Raw genomic sequence first — 18434 nt, 5'->3', positions numbered from 1 at the left:
AGGCTAATTTAAGCAATCTGACTGTCATGTTTGAAATAAAAAGACATTTCCTATGATTACCCAATCTTTGTTGCCCACTGGCTATTTTGGATTTGCAATGCTGCAAAGCCTGTCCAAGTTTATGAAAATAAGATATTTATATTGCCTATTTTATGAAATCTACAGCATCAATATTAGTATTTGCACATGTTTTTTTGGATAAACATCAACATTTTTGAGTTCATTGTTTAATGTTATCTTTCTGAGATGAAAAATATCCATTGATGAATCCTGTATCTGCAGATTTGTAAATGGTGGGAAGGTCACTGGTCTTTTCGGGGCCTTAAGACATTTTTCAGACCTAGTATGGATTAATGTCAACCCTGCTTCCGAGTGTTTAACCAAGACCACAAAAACCACAAAAATGCTCTAGAGGAGTGTGGATGTGAATGTCAATGACCCCCAATTTGTTTACTTGACCATATCTTTAAAAGGGCTATTTGTAAGTTTTCTATCATTGTAGACAGCTGCTGTCTAAAAGAGGATAAATTGCACTTTGACTACAAACATATTTATTTTTTGGTACAAAAATAACAACTTCATCGCATAGCACTGTACAGAAACAAGGAGACCCACAGGTGTGACTAAAGTGCAACAGTAGAGCAGCATGTTTGCCAAATGCTTTTATTTCATAAGAGTCCTCTAACATCTTGTCATCAAATAACAATTATTTTGCTAACACAGCAAATCTCTCTTCTAATGGACACAGCTGGACTCCAGTTTGTAGTCCTTTATGGATTGTAATGGATGAGCACTGATGCATGAAACTCACAGCAGACAGAGGAATACTGTGTTTTATTCCAAAAGAAAACATGTTTTCAGATATTCCTTTTGTCGGTGCACTGTCTTAGCAGTTCTCCCTCATAAACTGTACAATGCTGAGTGAAACAGGAAGTTTGCTGCAGTATGGAGACAAGCTCTCCCTCGCTCTCTGACTGAGATCAATAGGTTTGCACAGTGCTCTGTGCTCACTGTGCACCACTGCAGTGTAGAGAGAATCCATCAAAACCAGCCAGGTGCATCACACAACCTCCAACCCCTACCCACATTGATTTCACACTCATGGGAGTGCATTGCTTGAACATGATTATAAAGTGCACTGAGTGCCAGCATGTCAAATACTTTCAGACTTGGATTTTAGAGCAGGTGAAGACCAGGGCGAATCATACATGTACCCGAATCTGTTGTTGCCGGAAGGAAAGTTTTAAAAGTCCCAATATACCCTCTACTTTTCACTCAGGTGTATGAACACCCAGTATGAGTATCGTGTTGTTTTGATACCATCACAATCCCATTGCGAAATTGTTTATGGGTGTCAGTCACTGTCCAGAATAAGGTGACCAATTGTTCAGTGTCTATTGCCAGTTGGAGCCATTAGCTCCCTCTGCTGAGTGGATTATGACAATTTTGTTGGTGACCTACTGCACTAGCGTTCTCGATTGTCACTACTGGGGCTCTAAAACCTCCCAGGCTGCCACAACTAGCCGCTGGTCCAATTTGGCAGACACACAAGGATGGCTCTTCAGCTCTGAAAAAATGGATTACAAGGTCTGGCTGACCTCTAAGTGATGAAACACACACATCCTCATTTTTCACAACTTTCCAGAATACTAGTAAAACCTCCTCCTCCTGTCTTCTTGTTTATGGAGAAATAAAACTCTCCCTTTTACGACTTGAAACACCATCATATCAGATTCGATAGATTTCTACATGTCCATACTCAGCATTAGAGGCAGTAAATTTAAAGACAGTGTGACCCTGTGCGATCTATAAGGCACTGCACACATTCTCAACCACGCTCAGTGTCTCGCCGAAGCTTAAATCCCTTTTAACTGCCAAATGGAAACACCCTTTCCCAATCCCATAATCTATAAATCCACGTATGACAGTAGGACAAATGGTGGACACCGCAGGGGGAATGGTACAAAGTTGGGATGCACAGGAACAGTCTGCCTCTCATGGGTCCTTGCCTGTCTAATACCAGATTAGATTAATGAGTGTGTGTGCCAGGAGTGATTTTCTACCTGGGTTAATCCCCACCGAGGACACTGGTTTATCCAGGAGGAATCACCATTCTACCTTGCCCACCCGCCATCTGCAACGTCTCAGCCAGGTAAATTAGGATTCATAATCCAGCAAAGCGTATTAGTGCAAGTGTTGTTTACATGACTCGGGTCTTGATATCAAATGTTACACAAACTTTAAGATATGTATTCTGTTCACAAAACTGTTCAGCCACTCTCCCAGCTATTTTTCCACCACCCTGACTGAACTCTTGGAGAATGTAACTTTTCTGAAAACACAAAGTCACTGATTCAGCCACAACCTGTGCCTTCCACGGCTGTCTCCTGATTGACAGCCGATGCCAGACCGCGCCAGCAAAATGCCCAGGCTTCTTGATGGATGGCACCTGCTCCTCCTCAGAGGAAATCAATTGAAGTCATGGACAGGGATGGGATGCTCAAGCACTTACACATGGCTGTCTGCCTGGGGAAGGTTGGGGTGGGAGGGAGTGTGTGTGAGGGGGGCACAGAGAGAGGGTTGCCAACCATCTGTGTGCAGAGGGGCACTGCCAAGCGTCAGTCCCTTATTACGGCAGGCCTCAAAAAGACAGACAATGTCTCCAAATTAAAGATGTTAGCTCATTCAAGCTACATTCAGCAACAGTCTTTGGGAAGTTCCAGCATCATTAAGTACTCATCCAATCATTCACATTGCCTAGTGTCCTCTCAGCACATTTAAGACTCTAATATTAGTGACTAATTGATGCAATCCAGTGTAATTTAAACAATTTTTGTATGTGTTGCACTATATTACTATAAGATATCACTCTCAACTTCCTGCCAACATACAGGTTCAGCCAGAACTCCACACTAGCACATCTTTAGAGAGCACATGGGCCACATTGGTGCAATGGGCCAGCATAGCTACAATCGTAGATGTGCAAAAGTGTAGTTACTGGAACTCAACCAATTATGTGGGCCAGCCAACATAATTCACAGGTTACTTTAAGGGAACTTTCTCGCCGACAAAGGAGGGAGGTGGGATCTCCTGGCAGGCATTGGCCCGACGAGTTACATCCAGGAGGGGGGTCCTGTGGGCCGCAGTGCCCGCCATGCTGGCATCAGTGTGTGTGCCAACCCACTGCAGCACACGGGCAGAGGGCCGATGGTAGAGGGCCAACTGCCTGGAGCTGTAGCCGCACATGCCGATCCCCACAGCCCCCAGCAGCACCGCCATACCAGGCATGGTCTTCTCAGCTGGCGGCGTCACAGACACATTATGGTAGGCCTGGGTCTGAAAGAAGACAAAAGTGGAAAGTGAAACGGGATCAGGTGATTGCTGGATTTTCGCATGAAAGACAAATTGTCAAAGCGATCCAGAAATAAAACGATATCATTGCAGAGAATGACCAGAGTTATGATTTGTTAATGTTCTGTTTTAGTTCGAAAGCCCACAGGAGAGGAAGACAACATGCTTTGAAGCCCATTTTTCCAAACAATCGTCTGCATCAAATGAGTGAGCCATAATGTGCTCACCTCATCCCCCACCTCATCCAACCCTCCCACCAATGCCCGAGAGATTAAAAACCCATCTTCTCTCATTTAGCAAATCGCAGTCTGTCTCTTCTGACAAACAAAAAGCTTGTCTATTTTGCAACATGGGTAATTTCCTTCACGGACCCTTGACAATTATAAAGAGCAGAGAGGAGCAAATAATAGAAACTTCATAGTTTCTAATGGAGTTGTGTCACAGGCAGTTAAGAAGCCATTCCTGTGGCTCACTCACTCAGTTCCCATTTCCATTTACAATGCAATGGACTGTTGTAGGCTTGGATTTCTCCACTGTTTCTGGTAAACAGCACAACAAAAAAAAAAAAAGTCATTATGTTTTGTGAGCTAAAACAAAATGCATCCTACAATCACAGAAACAGTAGCCTGGATGACATGTTTAGTATAATATCCTGGTGCTGTATTTCATCATCTTGTCACTACGGAATCTGTTGAGACGCTTGACTGAAAAAAATGGCTGTACGCTGTATGCTATCTCAGCCTATAAAACTGTACTTACCCATAAAGCCCATACCTTGCAAATATTCATTACATCAACGGCTGCACTCCAAAACCGTCAAGTTATTTCATCTGCCACTTTTTTCTACTCCTCAGTAAAGACAGAGCATGTCAAGCACCATGCAACCTACACTTCAAACCCAAGACATTAAGAGGGCTTTCTGCACTTTTATTTTAAAGATCTTAAAATCAAAACAAACTGTCTGGTGCAGATAAACTGCAATAAAGTTCAATCCACTGCAGGCAACTTCTAAACGACTCAGCACTTTAAGCCCCTGATACCCGCTAGTGCAGACAGCTTTAGTGTCACTCTGCATCTGAGAGTAAAAAAGAAATCCCAGCACATGAAAATACACAGCAGGTGGTTACAATTACTACTTGACATTAAAAGTTATACACCTTTGTAATAAATTAGCATTCAAATATCCAAACCAGAACCTCCTTATGTTTTGAACGTTAAATTTTCACAACTGCTCACCTGCAGCAGCCGGATGTAGCCTGGAGTCAGTCTTGGGAGTCTGAAAATCATTTTGGAGAGTTCCACGCTGGCCTTCCTGTCAGATCAGGGATGAATCAAAGGCCGGATAACAGCTGAATATCTTTCTCTGAAGCTCCTCTCCCTGGACTCCCAGGACGGGAAACCCACCGACAGAGGGTCCGTCCGGGTGTATGTGTGTGACTCTTCAACCTGTGCACAGCTATCTGATGCAGGACAGTCTGGCCAGCCCTTATAACGCCCTGTCTTTACATAACAGGCAGTCTGCAGGTGGTGCGTCTAAGGGGATTACAGGAGCTGGCACACGGGGACAAAGAAGTCAGTCTAAACAGAAGGCAGGTTGAATCAAGCGTAGGACTGGGTGACATTTGAATATTAAAGTGAAAGTGGTGTCATAATGAAATTATATAATCATGCTGTATAATTGTTTTACAAAATTCTGTTGTTGAACTTAATAACTGTAATCAAAAATAAATAAAATACACCTAGTCATCGTATGCATAGTTTTGTCTGATGTATTGCATAACAGTGGAACACAGTCCATTGTATTAAACGTAAAGTATTTTTCTAATCTTGTACACATTTGATGATTATCAATATATAAAAGGAGCATTAGGCGCAGATAACACTGTGCATACAGACATTTTTAATATTTTGGTTTCTGCTCAGTGTAACTGAGTGAAACACCAAAACCAAGTGGAAAGTGATGAATGAAAACTTGTTGACTTTACTTGGTAGAGGTAAAGCACATTAGCATCAAGTGTAAATGATTTCTGACTTCAGCAACTCCTTTAATAGCCTTATACAAAAAGCCCAAGTCATCTGAAGCCAGAACCACTAGAATCCGCCATGTGGGCTGATTTGGATGTTTTCCTGTTGATGCTGAGAATGGCTTCTCCTGCCATGTCAGCAAATTTCTGTAAGCTTTAATATCCTTCCTGGCCTCAGGGTCCTGAGCTTAGAGGGAGGTCTTATAATGAGGTAGCTGTGCTGATAACGTCTCTCTTGCTGGACGAGTGGAATTCTCTCCAGCGAGAGCAGCCAACAATGACCTTCTCCTCATCTCTGGTAATAGGTCCCGATTCTGCCTCCCAACTCATGCATCCATGAATAATCTCAAACCCTGGCAATAATGCTGCAAAGTTGATATGATGCCACTGAGACTTGTGATGCCTGGTGGGTTTGGCAAAAGAAACCACACAGCTTTTAAGACATACAGAGAAAAAAAACCCCACTAATCAATGCTGGAAAATGTAAAACAGGCAACGTAAGGTAACACACTCACGACAGCACTAATATTATGACCTTCTGCAGGTAGGCCTATAATATTTACATTTGCTAATTAGAAGTAAGCATAAAGCAAAGCTGAGGTAAATGGGAATATAATTATAAACCATATGATTGGACAGATTCAAATTTGGATCTCACTGTGCATGAAAAGTTAAACCTGCAGTAACTTTTGGCCATTTTGGGGGCAAAGGAAACTAGCTGTGAATACAACATTGACAACTCCTTTTAAGATAGTAAGCAACTTCAGCAATCATTTAGAGTCATGTTTCTGGTCTATGTAAATCCATTAGGCACTCTACATTTTACTGTGTGTTTAGTCTCTTAGTAGCTAAATGCTCCTCTGCCTTTCTGTGTGGAGGCAAATTATAATGGATTTCTTTAGCTGCCTGCTGTGGCCAAAAACAATGTTATGAGAGCTGTGAGAATGTGAGCTATTATAGAAATACCAATTACATCTGATTTAAGGGATAACCAAAGTTATTACAATTCATCCTGATGGAGACATGAATGTCTTTACCAAATGTAAGGGAAATCTATCCAACATTTATTGAGACATTTCCCCTCAAAACTACATGTGAACATCATTGTGGCGCTAGAGGAAAAGTCACTCCATTGGAACCATGAATGTCTGTGCCAAATTTTGTGCCAATCCAGTCAGTAGAGGTTCAGATATTTCACTGGATCACTTACCGATGATGCTAGAGGAAATATCAAAGGATTGCCGTATTCGTTAGGATTCAAGCCCTGGGCATCTTTGATATCTGTGCCAAATTTTATAGCAATCCACTGATTAGTCATTGAGATATTTCAGTCTGGATCAAAGTGACCAAGAGCTTAAACTACAAAGGATGAACTCAATACTATGTTACATAAGCATAACAGGCAATGTGGTCTTTGCCCTTATTGTCTCCTCTGGCTAATGTCTGCAGAATGAGCCCATGAACTTCCATCAGACACAGCACCTGGTGCGTCCATCCATGAATGGAGGCCACAGATGGCTGACCCCATGCTAATTGTTCACCATATAATATGACAGACACGCTCTCCGAGATGCGTGTTACAGCGCTCAGTAGAAACCTGCTGGATTTCTACCGGTGCATCCCGGTTCTGACAAAGACAGCAGCCCCTCTGAAGCTGGTGCGTGGCAGACAGCTCTCACACAGGTCATCACAATGGCACTGTCCAGCCAGGATAATTCTCTGCCCTTTTCCTGAACTCACCCCCTGGCTTTCAGCTATGGGTAAATGTATTAGAATAGATTACCTGAGCTGTAGACAGGTATGGTGATGCAGAAGGTTAAGCTACTGACTCCCTGGGTGGTACTGTATCCCAAGATCCATCAACAACACACTGTGTTGCTATATTGAGCGTCCAGTTAGATAACAGCAACTAGAGTTTGGTGGGAATAATGCAAGGGGACTATTTATTGTTCTTTATCATTCAGCCCAGTAATGAATATCTGCTGAGACACCATTGGTGTCATCACTATTACCTCCCCGAAGACTATCAATTAATCTAATGCAGTTAGGGGAAATACCAAATTTGAAAAGACACATGCAATAGTAACGTGGTCATAAATTGATTTGCGGGGAGTGTACTGTAGATAATTGAGATGCCATTAGGTTAACCGGCTGAGTTTAAATGTCATAACATCTGCAAAGAATACTGGAGCTCTGGCAGAGCTGACATTTACTTCTATAGTAATTAGGGGGTTAGATGAGGAGGACAAGTGCGATGTTAACACCAATTAAATGTTCGATTAATTTGAGCTACATGAAAAACAACTCGAACAAACAGGCAGGTAAGTAACAGCTTGGCTGATAATGACAACTTCAAGCTTACTCATGGTGGGTGGAAGGATTTGCAAAGATCAGGATTAACTGGCCTTGTTTTTTTCTTGTACAATATAAAGGCATGAAAATGGATTACCCAAAAGCAAAAATATTTAATAAAAAATATTTTATACACCATCATGTTAAGTCCAACATTTTGCAATGCAAAATATAGGAAGAAAATTTCAATATCCAGTGGTAGAAATAATCCTTCAGTAGTCTCTCTATCTCAGCGTGACTGACAGTCTCTTGGGTGTGTTGTAGAGAGCCCTGTGTTCTCGTCTCTCTGCATGGGAAGAATGTCTGTGATCCAGTATTGGAACAGTGAAATAACTGCAGCGGCTTCCCCTTAAACACAGAGAGACAGAGAGAAACATTTCAGTTACAGCTAAGACTGCTGACAACACAATACCACAGGAGCAGTCGGGGTTTTCACCAAAGAGACTTATTTGCTGTTGTATTTTGAGCATAAGAAATCAAAATCTCCTGCCACAGTGCAAATCTACTTCCTGACTCTATGCATGTAGCCATTCAACCTCGAACATCTGTCTCCCATCCACGACTGAATCTTTCTTTTACTTATCCTCAAAAATTTGAATTCAATTTAGTCTGTGCAGAACATAAGATGGACAGTGTAAAGGGGAGCAGGCAAGCCAATATCATTCATGAGAGGATCTCCAGGGTGCAGTAAAATACCCTCAAAGGAAATGTGCTTCAGAGCTGCTTCTGCAGTCAACTGATTGCCACTGCAAGGGTAGATAGAGTGAGGAGAGCTTTAGTGAACTCGCTGGAAGGCCACTTTAAAGCACTCCTCTCCACGAGCACATGGATTAGCTCCTGCATTGCAGTGGATGTGGGTTAAATTAAAATACAGAATGCTGATTTTACAAGGTGGATGTTAACTTTTCATAAATGTCTCAAATACATCAAGAAATCTTAAAACAAAAGGTCCATTCACAAGGAATTCTTCAAATTACTGTTTTTCTGTTCTGATACAATCTGCTGGCAGAGTTGCATTTAAAAACAGCAGCATTTAAAAACAGTGAATTGTAGCATGACTCATACAGTGTGAGGTGGGTGGGGAGGGAGGGGGGCAGAAAAGCTTGCAGGCAGCTGTGGAGCAGGTGCATAGAGGGGATAGGCACAACTAAGGCCGGCTCTATTGTGGGTGCTGTTTGCAAGATAGCAAACTGGTTTTTACACGGTGTCGTCTTGGCGACAGAGACAGGCAGAGACAGGCGTCACTTTGTGACCACTGATATGGCAGTAGCCTCAATCTCCTTGCTGGTCTGTCTCACTCTTGTTCTCACACACACATAAACTTGTGCGCGTGACAACAGCAAAGTCCCTGCTGATCCTATTATGCAGCCAGATAGCGCGCGAGCACACAGGCGCGCGCACACACACACACACACACACACACACACACACACACACACACACACACACACACACACTTTGGGTGTTGACAGAGTTAAGGCAACATGAACAAGTTGAAACATGTTAGTTAACTCACGGTGGAGGTCATCGGCATGAGAGATGTAATATGGACAAGAAAAGCCCTAGTGTTGCAAATCAAGGGCAGGTACGTACAGGTGAACAATAAATATCAATGCAAGGGTGCACAGAATGGGAGGCAAGCACAGACAGACAGAGGCAAGTGTTAACCTGCAGGGACAGGTCAGTGAAATGCCTGGGGCAGATCCTTGCAAGAGGAGGCCAGGGATGAATGCTGAAGCAGCATTAGATACAAGTCAGGCTCTCATCAGCAGGGCTCTCACCATTTCTCTTTCCATAACTAACCTCTTGCTCTTCTTGGAAAATACAATTTAAATGTTTTGACTGATCCATGCACTGACCTGCAGACATACAGGAGTTGTTATAGAGCTCCTTCAGTGCCTTTTCCAGTTTCTCTGTCTCTTTCCGTTGAACATAGGCCTTGAGAATGTAGAGCTGCTTCAGGACAGAGTTAGGCTTACATCCACTGGATACGTGGCTCAGAAGGTCATCCACTGTGCCAGACAGGAGAGGAGGGTTGTCTACACGCAGAGAGGCTGTTGAGAGTACAGACGAGGAGAAGGGTGATGGGTTAATTAAAAGCATCAACATCATTATTTCGTATGTTTAATATTAGAGGAGTGTTTTGTCAACTCAAGCTGTCAAAACAAGCAATGAGCCTTTAACACCATACACAGCAACAGTTGTTCAACACATTATTCGATATCTTGTTGCTTACGCTACACTGTCTAGACCCTGTGTCATCAAAATGGGAAAACCGTCACTCGTATATTCAGAAATTGTGTGAATCACTATATGTGCAGTCTCACAATTCATTATTAGTCTCGCTCATTTACAAGGCTGCTCAACCAGGTACCAAGGACTGAGCAGCTTTCTCTTGTTTTGCACACTGGTCAGAGCCTAATCTCCAGAACACACTGCCTGCATCTTAATGAACTTTTTCTCTTGGCGAGTTAAAAACTTTGATTAAAAGCTCAGTGACCGAAGAGAGCAATTGCTTTCCGTAGGCTGGATTTTGTATTGTCAGTCTGCTGCAAATAATCCCCTTTTATTAAACATAATTTATTTTGTAACTTTTACAATGTTGTGACTTTTGTCATAGTGAGCTTTCTTACTTTGGTTTCCTTGGGTTGGTTTCAGCACACATATACGGATATGCCTGACAACTAAAAGCTGTTCAGGCACATCTGGTACATTTATATAGCACTGCAATTTTAGCCGTTATACTTTAAGCAAATTACTGATGCTATGTTTTTAACTGCGCTTCTGTGAAGTTCATGTCGCATCATGTCTCAAAAAAGGCACAGATGTGCAATAAATTCTGGGCATTCGTTTTGATTAACATGCCTTCAGCTTTTGACAGCATTTAATTATATGTTTATAAACTACATCTATGAATGGCACCAGCTTTGAGCATAGTAACTCCCAAAGCGAATCCAAATCAAATTTGTTATGTCAGGGTGTTCATTTTCCAAATATTAACACTGAATGAGGAATATTGCAGCACTAGCTTTAGTAATGACTAGAAGATTTAGCACAGAGAGCAAAAACCTGCGATCCAAAAAGGCAAAACAGTTACATTAAAAAGTCACTTACAATCTGACATATAGATTTCAAGTGTTGTCCTGAGAAAGTCTGACACTTCAGCAGCTCTCCTCTCGTCATCCTCCTCTTCCTCTTCCTCGCCATCTTTTTGGTACGTGAACTCCAGGGCAGCAGCTCGGGGCACCGCGCCCATGGAAAGCAGCTTTTCTTTGTGTCGTTTCTTCTTCAGCTTCCTCTTCTTGTTCCTGCTGATGTGCTCTCCTCCCTCATGCCCGGCCGTCTGACCCTGACCTGTGCTGGACTCACTCCCTGCAGCTGCATCACCTTGCCCAGATTCCTGATGAAGAGTTTTTTTCCTTTTCCTTCTTCTCCTTTTTGTTTTCTGCTCTTCTTGCACTTCATCTTGGTCTAGCTCTTCATTGCTCTCATGGACGCTCTCTTCTGTGGGCAACAAGATGGTTAGCTCTTGATTAGCTTCAAAAACATTGTTAAACTTAATCCATTACAGTCTCCACTATGCATCTCTATTCGTGATGGGCCTGAATCAGAAATGAACAAATGGCAGTTTACTGTGTTCAAATTGTTAAAGGAACAGATTTGGCTGGGGGGCATCTGCAATCAAACCATTAGGGGGTTTGAGTTCCAGTAGTGTCCAATAATGTGGCATCGAGAGCTAAGAGACTGCATGTCTCCCTCAGCCAATCACTGCACCAGCTGATTCCACTAATTAGATACTCGGTCCTTTTCACTGATTGCATTTTAATCATGAAATCAGCTCATGTGGCCTCTGGTTGGAAAAAAAAAAACCTGCTGATTCGTGGATTTACATGGAACAAACCTAAGACTGCAGGCAGTGAATACAAGTACAGTAGAATCAGTATACTGTATGTGAGGTATTATGTGGTGCCTCTTGACAGAATAGCAAACAAAACCCTCTATTCAGTCTTTAATTTATTCTGCAATGATCATGTATAATGAAATTTACATCTCCCATATTGCTTGTAAATTTTCCTTTATTTTGATTTCAGCACTATGTCTGATGAAAGATGAAAAAATAAAAAAGGAGCCGATTGCTCAGGTTATGCAGCAGCTTCTCAATGCGCATAAATGCGCACACACAACATTACCACATTCCTCCTTCCCTGTGGAAATCATCATTAGGGCTCCTGCAGTTCTGTTTTAGCTCTGCAGTTTGATTTGTTTGGCAGTTTACTCTCAGGTAAAATTTTTTCTCACACTGTTAAATCACTTTTATATAATATCTTAACACTATGCATAACTTTAAACTTAACCAGGAATGACTACAGCTTTAATGTGAGCCCGTGCAGAGACAGGACTCTTATTGGCTGAGCAGCTCCCTCTCCAACTCCCCTACTTATCAACGCAAGAAGTACTATAAGGTCAAAGAAATCAGCACCCATCGAATTGTCAGTGACCCGTTCACAATAGTGGGCACCTGACTGGCTGACAGCCGGAACATACTGCAGCTGAGAAAGCAGCAACACACTGACCACAATAGTAACAAAAAGATTCCAAAGGAGTCACAGCTGATTTTAGTCAAACAAGGACTGAAGTGATAACAAACTAGAGTCCTTTACGTCATCATGTGTCTATATGAGCACCAATTTAGCAAAATGTGAAAGAGAACTTGAACTTGCTATCATTTTGTTCCTCATGTGGTAGACAGTCTTGCTACCATCTGGTCACCTCAGCTGAGTCACATCTTTTACAGAACATCATGATGACTTTTATTAGTTCTGTCCTTTATTGGTAGTGAATGAAACATGGTGTCTCACCTCAATATGTTGCTTCTGAATGCACTGAATGCTCATGCAGAGTGTATACACACATTACAAGAATCACCTTTACACCTGCTTATTCATTTAATTATGCAATCAACCAATCATGTGGCAGCAGTGCAATGCATAAAAGCATGCAGATACAGGTCAGGACCTTCAGGTAAAGTTCACATCAAACATCAGAATGGTGTGTGTGTGTGTGTGTGTGTGTGTGTGTGTGTGTGTGTGTGTGTGTGTGTGTGATCTCAGTGACTTTGACCGTGACATGATTGTTGGTGCCAGATGGGCTCCTTTGAGTATTTCTGAAAATACTGATCTCCTGGGATTTTCACAAACAACAGTCTCTAGAGTTTTTACCCAGAACGGAGCCAAAAACAAAAAAACATCCAGTGAGCAGCAGTTCTATGGACAGAAACACCTTGTTAATGAGAGAGGACAGAAGGGAATGGACAGACTGGTTGGAGGTGACAGAAAGGCTACAGTAACTCGGGAAAACCACTTTTATAACTGTGGTGAGCAGAAAAGCATATCAGAATGAACAACATGTCCAAGATTGAGGCTCACCAAAACAGAACATTTGAAGACTGAAAAAATGTAGTCTGGTCTGGTGAATCTGGATTTCTGCTGAGGCACATGGTGGGTCAGGTCTACCTGAGTTTGTGGCCAAGATTTACCCACCTTCTAATGTCTACTTCCAGCATGATAATGCACCATGTCATAAATCAAAAGTCATCTCAAACTGGTTTCATTAACACCACAATGAGTTCAGTGAACTTCAGTGACCTCCCCGGCCTCCAAATCTGAAACCAATAGAACACCTTTTGGATGTGGTAGAACAGGAGATGTTCAGCATGTATGTGCAGCAGACAAATCTGCAGATGTGATACTGTGATGTAATCATGTCAACATGGAGCAAAGTCTCAGAGGGATGTTTCCAACATCGTGTAGAATTCATGCAACAAGGAACTGAGGTGTGCAGTAATACAAGTGCTGTAACACAGAAGCAGCTGAAAAAAAAATTATGGATCAGAGATTTAGTTCTCGAAATATTCCCTGAACCAGATGAAGCCTACAAGAGCACATCAATATGCAAGACGCTTTTAAATTAGTTCTATATCCATATCTTACTATGTAATATTGCGAGTAAAGACTGCAGTGAAAAGGTGTCAACACAGTGTAGGAAACTCTTCTGGGAAATGAAATGAAGCTTTCTTATTCACTCTTAACACATTGCTCATTACTATATCACATCAAAAAGTTCTTATTTTAGTGTTTCTATGATATTATATTGATTGCTTTATTATCAAGAAACCTTTGTAAAGTCCAACTCAATTTGACCTTAAACAGGATTCTGGATTGCAATTTCCATCAAGGCTCACTGCCCACTAAATCTAAAACGTGTTCAATTAATTTCTGTTAGGCTGTTGAGTGCAATTAATCAAACTTAACCTCATCATTTATTCTAGTGAGTATCTCTGGATGCGCCACTGTCTGAGCTTACAAATCTCTTTTATTTCACTGAGGTAAAGCAGAAGCCTGTCAGGTGGATGGGATCTGTATTAAGGGAGATGTACATGAAGATGCTCATGTAACGACAGGGATTTCATTACAGCCTGGGTTTATCATTGGTTCATGAAAATAAACAGTCTTTAAAGGATGCATATCAACTGCGAAGCATCTAACTTATCCTTGTATCAAATGGACAGCCAACCCTACTCGTCACAGGTCAAGAACATTTCAACTTGGCATTAACATCGGCTCACAATTCAGCCTCAAAGATGGCATCAACAAGGGCTAAGTATCTCCTTGCTGTGATATACGCACTTTGAAAAACAACACATTTAATAGAGTGTTCAAAGTGAAAAAATATTGGCCAGGCTCAAACACCATCTGAGCTGCATTCAAGTTTGCCTCAGTTCAGGAACACAATTGATTATCACTGTCTGTTTCCCTTAACTAGAGTGGCGGAGACAATCAGAAAGAGTGACTTCAATACTTGGGAGAGCCAACCTGGAGAAATCCCCATGCCGTAAATCTCGCCAAGCTTTATGGTGCATGGCCCAGGTCCATAAATGTAAGATTATGGTCGACTTACCAGCTGGGTCCTTGGCACTATTTATGCTGTCTAGTTGGGGGAGTGTGACAGATTTCTCAGCATGTGTCTTGTAGTCTGCGGGAGGAGGTAGGACTGTGTACATCCGCCTGCAGGGATTGGCTGTACTCTGCATCTGCCCTGCATCTCCTGAGACAGATGTGGAAAATAAAGAAAGGTAGTAAAACCCTATGTTAAAAATAGGAGGGTGCCAGCAATTCTGTATGTATGGTGTGTCGGTATGTTAATGTATGCTTTTTTGAGAAGAGGGATGAGGATCAAAGGCAAAAAGTCAAAAAAGAAGTATTCTTTAAAACGTTTGTAAGCAGCAAGTTTCTGATCTTACCAGCAACAGTGTACTTCTGAGAGGCTTTTCTTTTCACAAAGGTTTTCTTGGCTACAGCCTCTACCATGCATGGTGGGCTGGCTTCCTTCTCCAATTTGGGACCTGCAGGGTAAAGCCTCTGGAATACTTTTGACTGAAATACTAGATGACACAAGACAAAAAACAAAAAAACAAAAAACTGTGCGTTAACTATGTGTTAATCAGATGCATTGGCATTGTAGGGCCCCTGAAACATACCCTTCATGCTAAAATCAGTTTAGCAATGCAATTCAATGAAGCATGGTTATCAACCCCATATGTTTAGGCCAACCAGTTAGACCAACTAACAGAAGATATGCTGCCTTATGGATTAAGTGTATGTTCTTGGCATTATACTACTACACCAATAGTAAAAAGCACTACACTGCACCCCAACGACAGGCAAAATGCCCAGCCACTCATTTAAATGTTAGTATTTAGCAAACACAACTCTACAAAGAATAGTCAAGCTTTCAAAAATCACAACTAAGTTTTACAGGTTTTTAATGAAAGACAGATACGTTTATACACGGTCAACGTAACCTGCTTTTGACGAATTACAATGGCTTTGCATTAGACAAGGTAACAAAACACGATGTGGGAAAAAACTTAAGATAGCCATTCTTTGACCATAGTACACGTGCATTTGTTTACAACATAGCTTGTAACCTACGCGAGACTTAGTCGGATAGCCACGTTAGCTAACTAGGAACAAACAACACAACGAGAGTTTTGGAATGCATTCCGTAATGTTGTAGGCGACAATGATAAGGCTCACCTTCTTTCCTATGTGCCATATCGACATACCTAGCTCACTGGAGGCGAAGGTGCAAACATGAATGTTGTAGATGGCTAGGCAGCTATAGCTAACATGCTAGCAAGCTAGTCAGCATGCTAGCGTTTAAAACTAGCTCGCTTCATACCCGAGGTGTCTACATAATACGCACAGGTGAAGTAGTAAGAGTTGTGGTAACCCTGCGTGTTAAGAAATAGCTAGAGCTACTTAAAAGCAATTAATTACATACACCAAAGTGCAATAATATTCAGACTTCTTCAGCTGCACTCTCCACCGGTTACTACACACAGTGTGGCAGCACTGAAAACAAGGGGTGGGGGACCTCAGGACTCGTCCCGCAGCGCCAAATTCCATTCAAAATAATGTCCATTTTACGTGGACTTGGTTATCAGAAAAGATATGTGTTAAGTATATCATGACTTAATGTATTGCCTGGCTCATCCGAATCCATTCTTCAAATCGGCATATGAAGTAGCATTGTTTATAACGATATCTAGAATATAACATATACTTTTCACACTGCCTGTCCACGGTGTATTTTGACGAAAATGACTGAGGGAATAATAACTTGAGATTTTCTCAAAGTCATTTGCTTCTGTGATATTGAGCGTAAGACGAATTAAACCGTGACTCTTTGTTCTTTGAAAATGATCTTAAGTCAGTTGAACAGGCGTGTCTTCCTGCCAAAAAAATCAAGGCCAATTTATTTTTTTAATGACAATTTAAACTGCCAACTTTCTTTCATGAAGCGTGAGTGTGATGCATCAGGCTAGAGCTCCCCATGTGTTTGGATCCTGTAATGACAGCGGTTTTGGGCGTGCGCACACCAAGCCAGCTGTAGGACAGGGTGGAAGCGAGATGAGAATACTAAACAGGCACCTCATGGCTCAGCATCAGCACCGGGCTGAGTTAGGATTTGCGCACCCTCCAAACTTGGCTTGGGACCTCAGCATGTGAACGGGCTTTGCAGGAGGAGGATCCACCTAGAATGTCAGCTCTGAAGAAGGTAAATCCCACTCTCTATTTATTAATCCTTGAGTACAGGTATAACTCCAACTATATGACATGAACAGGATTCAAACATTGTATTTTATCATCTTACAGTAAATGAGAAAATGTATGCAGTATTGAAAAAATGGGTGTGTGTTAATGGAGTTTGGTTGCAAGATAGTCTTACTTGTGATCAGGTAATCAGACTTTTGGACAATTGTTTTTTTCACAATGGTAAAATTTTAAAACCGTGCTATGTTAACCAACTATCTTAAATATGAAAATACAAATTTATTTATGGTCAGTGGTCACAATACAGAAATATGATATGATTTTTGCATCACTTTTGCATGCACATGCATTTGGTTCACCACTCCTCTTGGATGTCATTCATGCACTTACATTCATCTTTGAGGAGGGAGAGACTTGGATGAGGAGCATTCCAGGCAGAAAAAAGCACAAGGTTAACCTCTCAAAAGGCTGTTATGTCAGGTTTGATCTCTCCCAGACTCCTCCTGTTGTGCACTGTCACGTAATACTGTATGTACCGTGCTGACTGTAGTCTCTGTGGGTGGACGAGCTTCACTGACTGTCTGACAGAGTCCAAGCCCAGTGCTGGCAATCCTGAATGAGAGTGGAGCTCCTTATAGTTTAACAAAAGATGGCACTGGATGAGTTGTAGGTTTTGTAAGAATCAAGAAAACTCCACAGACCTATGTAAACATGTTACATAATACCTTGCAGTGAACAGGACATTGAGCGGCATACGCACAATTCTCTGTGAATGAGTGATTATTGCTGGTGACGGAATCAAACCTCTTTCATTGTTAGGGATCATTCAAGATAAGAAATGGTTAACTGCTTGTTTGTGCAAAAAGCTTGTCATCACCGTCAGTTGTACACTGACACATTGTGTTCTTTAAGATTCAGTGCAGTTGCAAGTATTGATGTCTAAGCTCCAATAGATTCCCATGATTGAGCAATACAAAAACAAGGGAAGTTGTATAGAATGCCTGCTTCAGCACTGCTGCCGAATCCACAGCAAATACACAGTACTCAGTACACACTGTGAGTGACAAAGTGCTGGCTGCCAGCACTCACATCGTCAGACATCATAATCACAGAGGTGCTAAAAATAGGGGACTATATTCATTGCAATGCTTTAGAAGCTCAATGGAGTTATTGCTGTTCACCCTCGCAGTTAGAAGTTTTACCAAGATAGTGCTGTATTTGTACCCTGCTCAATAATACAAAAAGTCCTTATTTTTAAGACAGCAGTGGTCATCCAGCCTTTCTTCGATGACATACAGCTGCTTAGATGACACTTTGACGTGTACGTTATGGACCTGAAACAGTGTGCATTGCACAGCAGTCCATACGTGGGAACTGCATTTTCTGCCATAGTAACAAGCATGTTTTATTTTAGGTATGAGTAGAGGGTCCCACATTCATTTATTATGCAGGTGGCTAGAAGAGCTATAGAGCAGTGGTAGTGGCAGCAAGCAGTCTAGGGCAAATGTAATTACTTTAAATCATTGAGAAGGGAATTCACAGTATCTTTGTGTGTGTGGATCTATGTGTGTAATAATTATGCATGTCTATG

At 41.7% G+C, this 18434-nt stretch overlaps 2 protein-coding genes across 3 annotated transcripts; both read right to left on the bottom strand.

Moving 5' to 3' along the window:
* Window positions 1-647: 647 nt before the first annotated feature.
* zgc:193593 (uncharacterized protein LOC564090 homolog) lies at window positions 648-4832 on the bottom strand. Its single transcript, XM_056392756.1, has 2 exons — window positions 4588-4832; window positions 648-3336 (listed from the first exon to the last, which is right to left on the bottom strand). The coding sequence occupies exons 1-2, from the start codon at window positions 4636-4638 to the stop codon at window positions 3043-3045; spliced, it is 345 nt and encodes a 114-aa protein (XP_056248731.1). The 5' UTR covers window positions 4639-4832; the 3' UTR covers window positions 648-3042.
* A 2988-nt stretch (window positions 4833-7820) lies between these two features.
* On the bottom strand, window positions 7821-16136 carry LOC130179680 (glutamate-rich protein 1). Of its 2 annotated transcripts, none has more exons than XM_056392643.1 (6): window positions 16071-16136; window positions 15028-15168; window positions 14685-14831; window positions 10842-11231; window positions 9587-9781; window positions 7821-8075 (listed from the first exon to the last, which is right to left on the bottom strand). In XM_056392643.1, exons 2-6 carry the CDS (start codon window positions 15092-15094, stop codon window positions 7957-7959), a joined length of 918 nt encoding a protein of 305 aa, XP_056248618.1. In that variant the 5' UTR covers window positions 15095-15168; window positions 16071-16136; the 3' UTR covers window positions 7821-7956. The 2 variants fall into 2 exon arrangements, with proteins under 2 accessions (XP_056248618.1, XP_056248617.1); XM_056392642.1 differs by having other exon boundaries at window positions 15824-16129.
* Window positions 16137-18434: the final 2298 nt, after the last annotated feature.

The sequence above is a fragment of the Seriola aureovittata genome, chromosome 13 (genome assembly GCF_021018895.1).
Source record: "Seriola aureovittata isolate HTS-2021-v1 ecotype China chromosome 13, ASM2101889v1, whole genome shotgun sequence".
NCBI classification, from domain to species: Eukaryota; Metazoa; Chordata; class Actinopteri; order Carangiformes; family Carangidae; genus Seriola; species Seriola aureovittata.
This window is presented reverse-complemented; position numbering and strand designations above follow the sequence as displayed.

Bases quoted from the DNA above. Each gene is read 5' to 3' on its own strand.
- zgc:193593 (XM_056392756.1), bottom strand. From the start codon at position 4,638: ATGATTTTCAGACTCCCAAGACTGACTCCAGGCTACATCCGGCTGCTG. The intron at 3,337-4,587 runs GTGAGCAGTTGT...GTCTTCTTTCAG, and splicing joins GCTACATCCGGCTGCTGCAG to ACCCAGGCCTACCATAATGT.
- LOC130179680 (XM_056392642.1), bottom strand. The intron at 11,232-14,684 runs GTAAGTCGACCA...TGTTGCCCACAG, and splicing joins TAGTGCCAAGGACCCAGCTG to AAGAGAGCGTCCATGAGAGC. The intron at 9,782-10,841 runs GTAAGTGACTTT...TACTCTCAACAG, and splicing joins TGAAATCTATATGTCAGATT to CCTCTCTGCGTGTAGACAAC.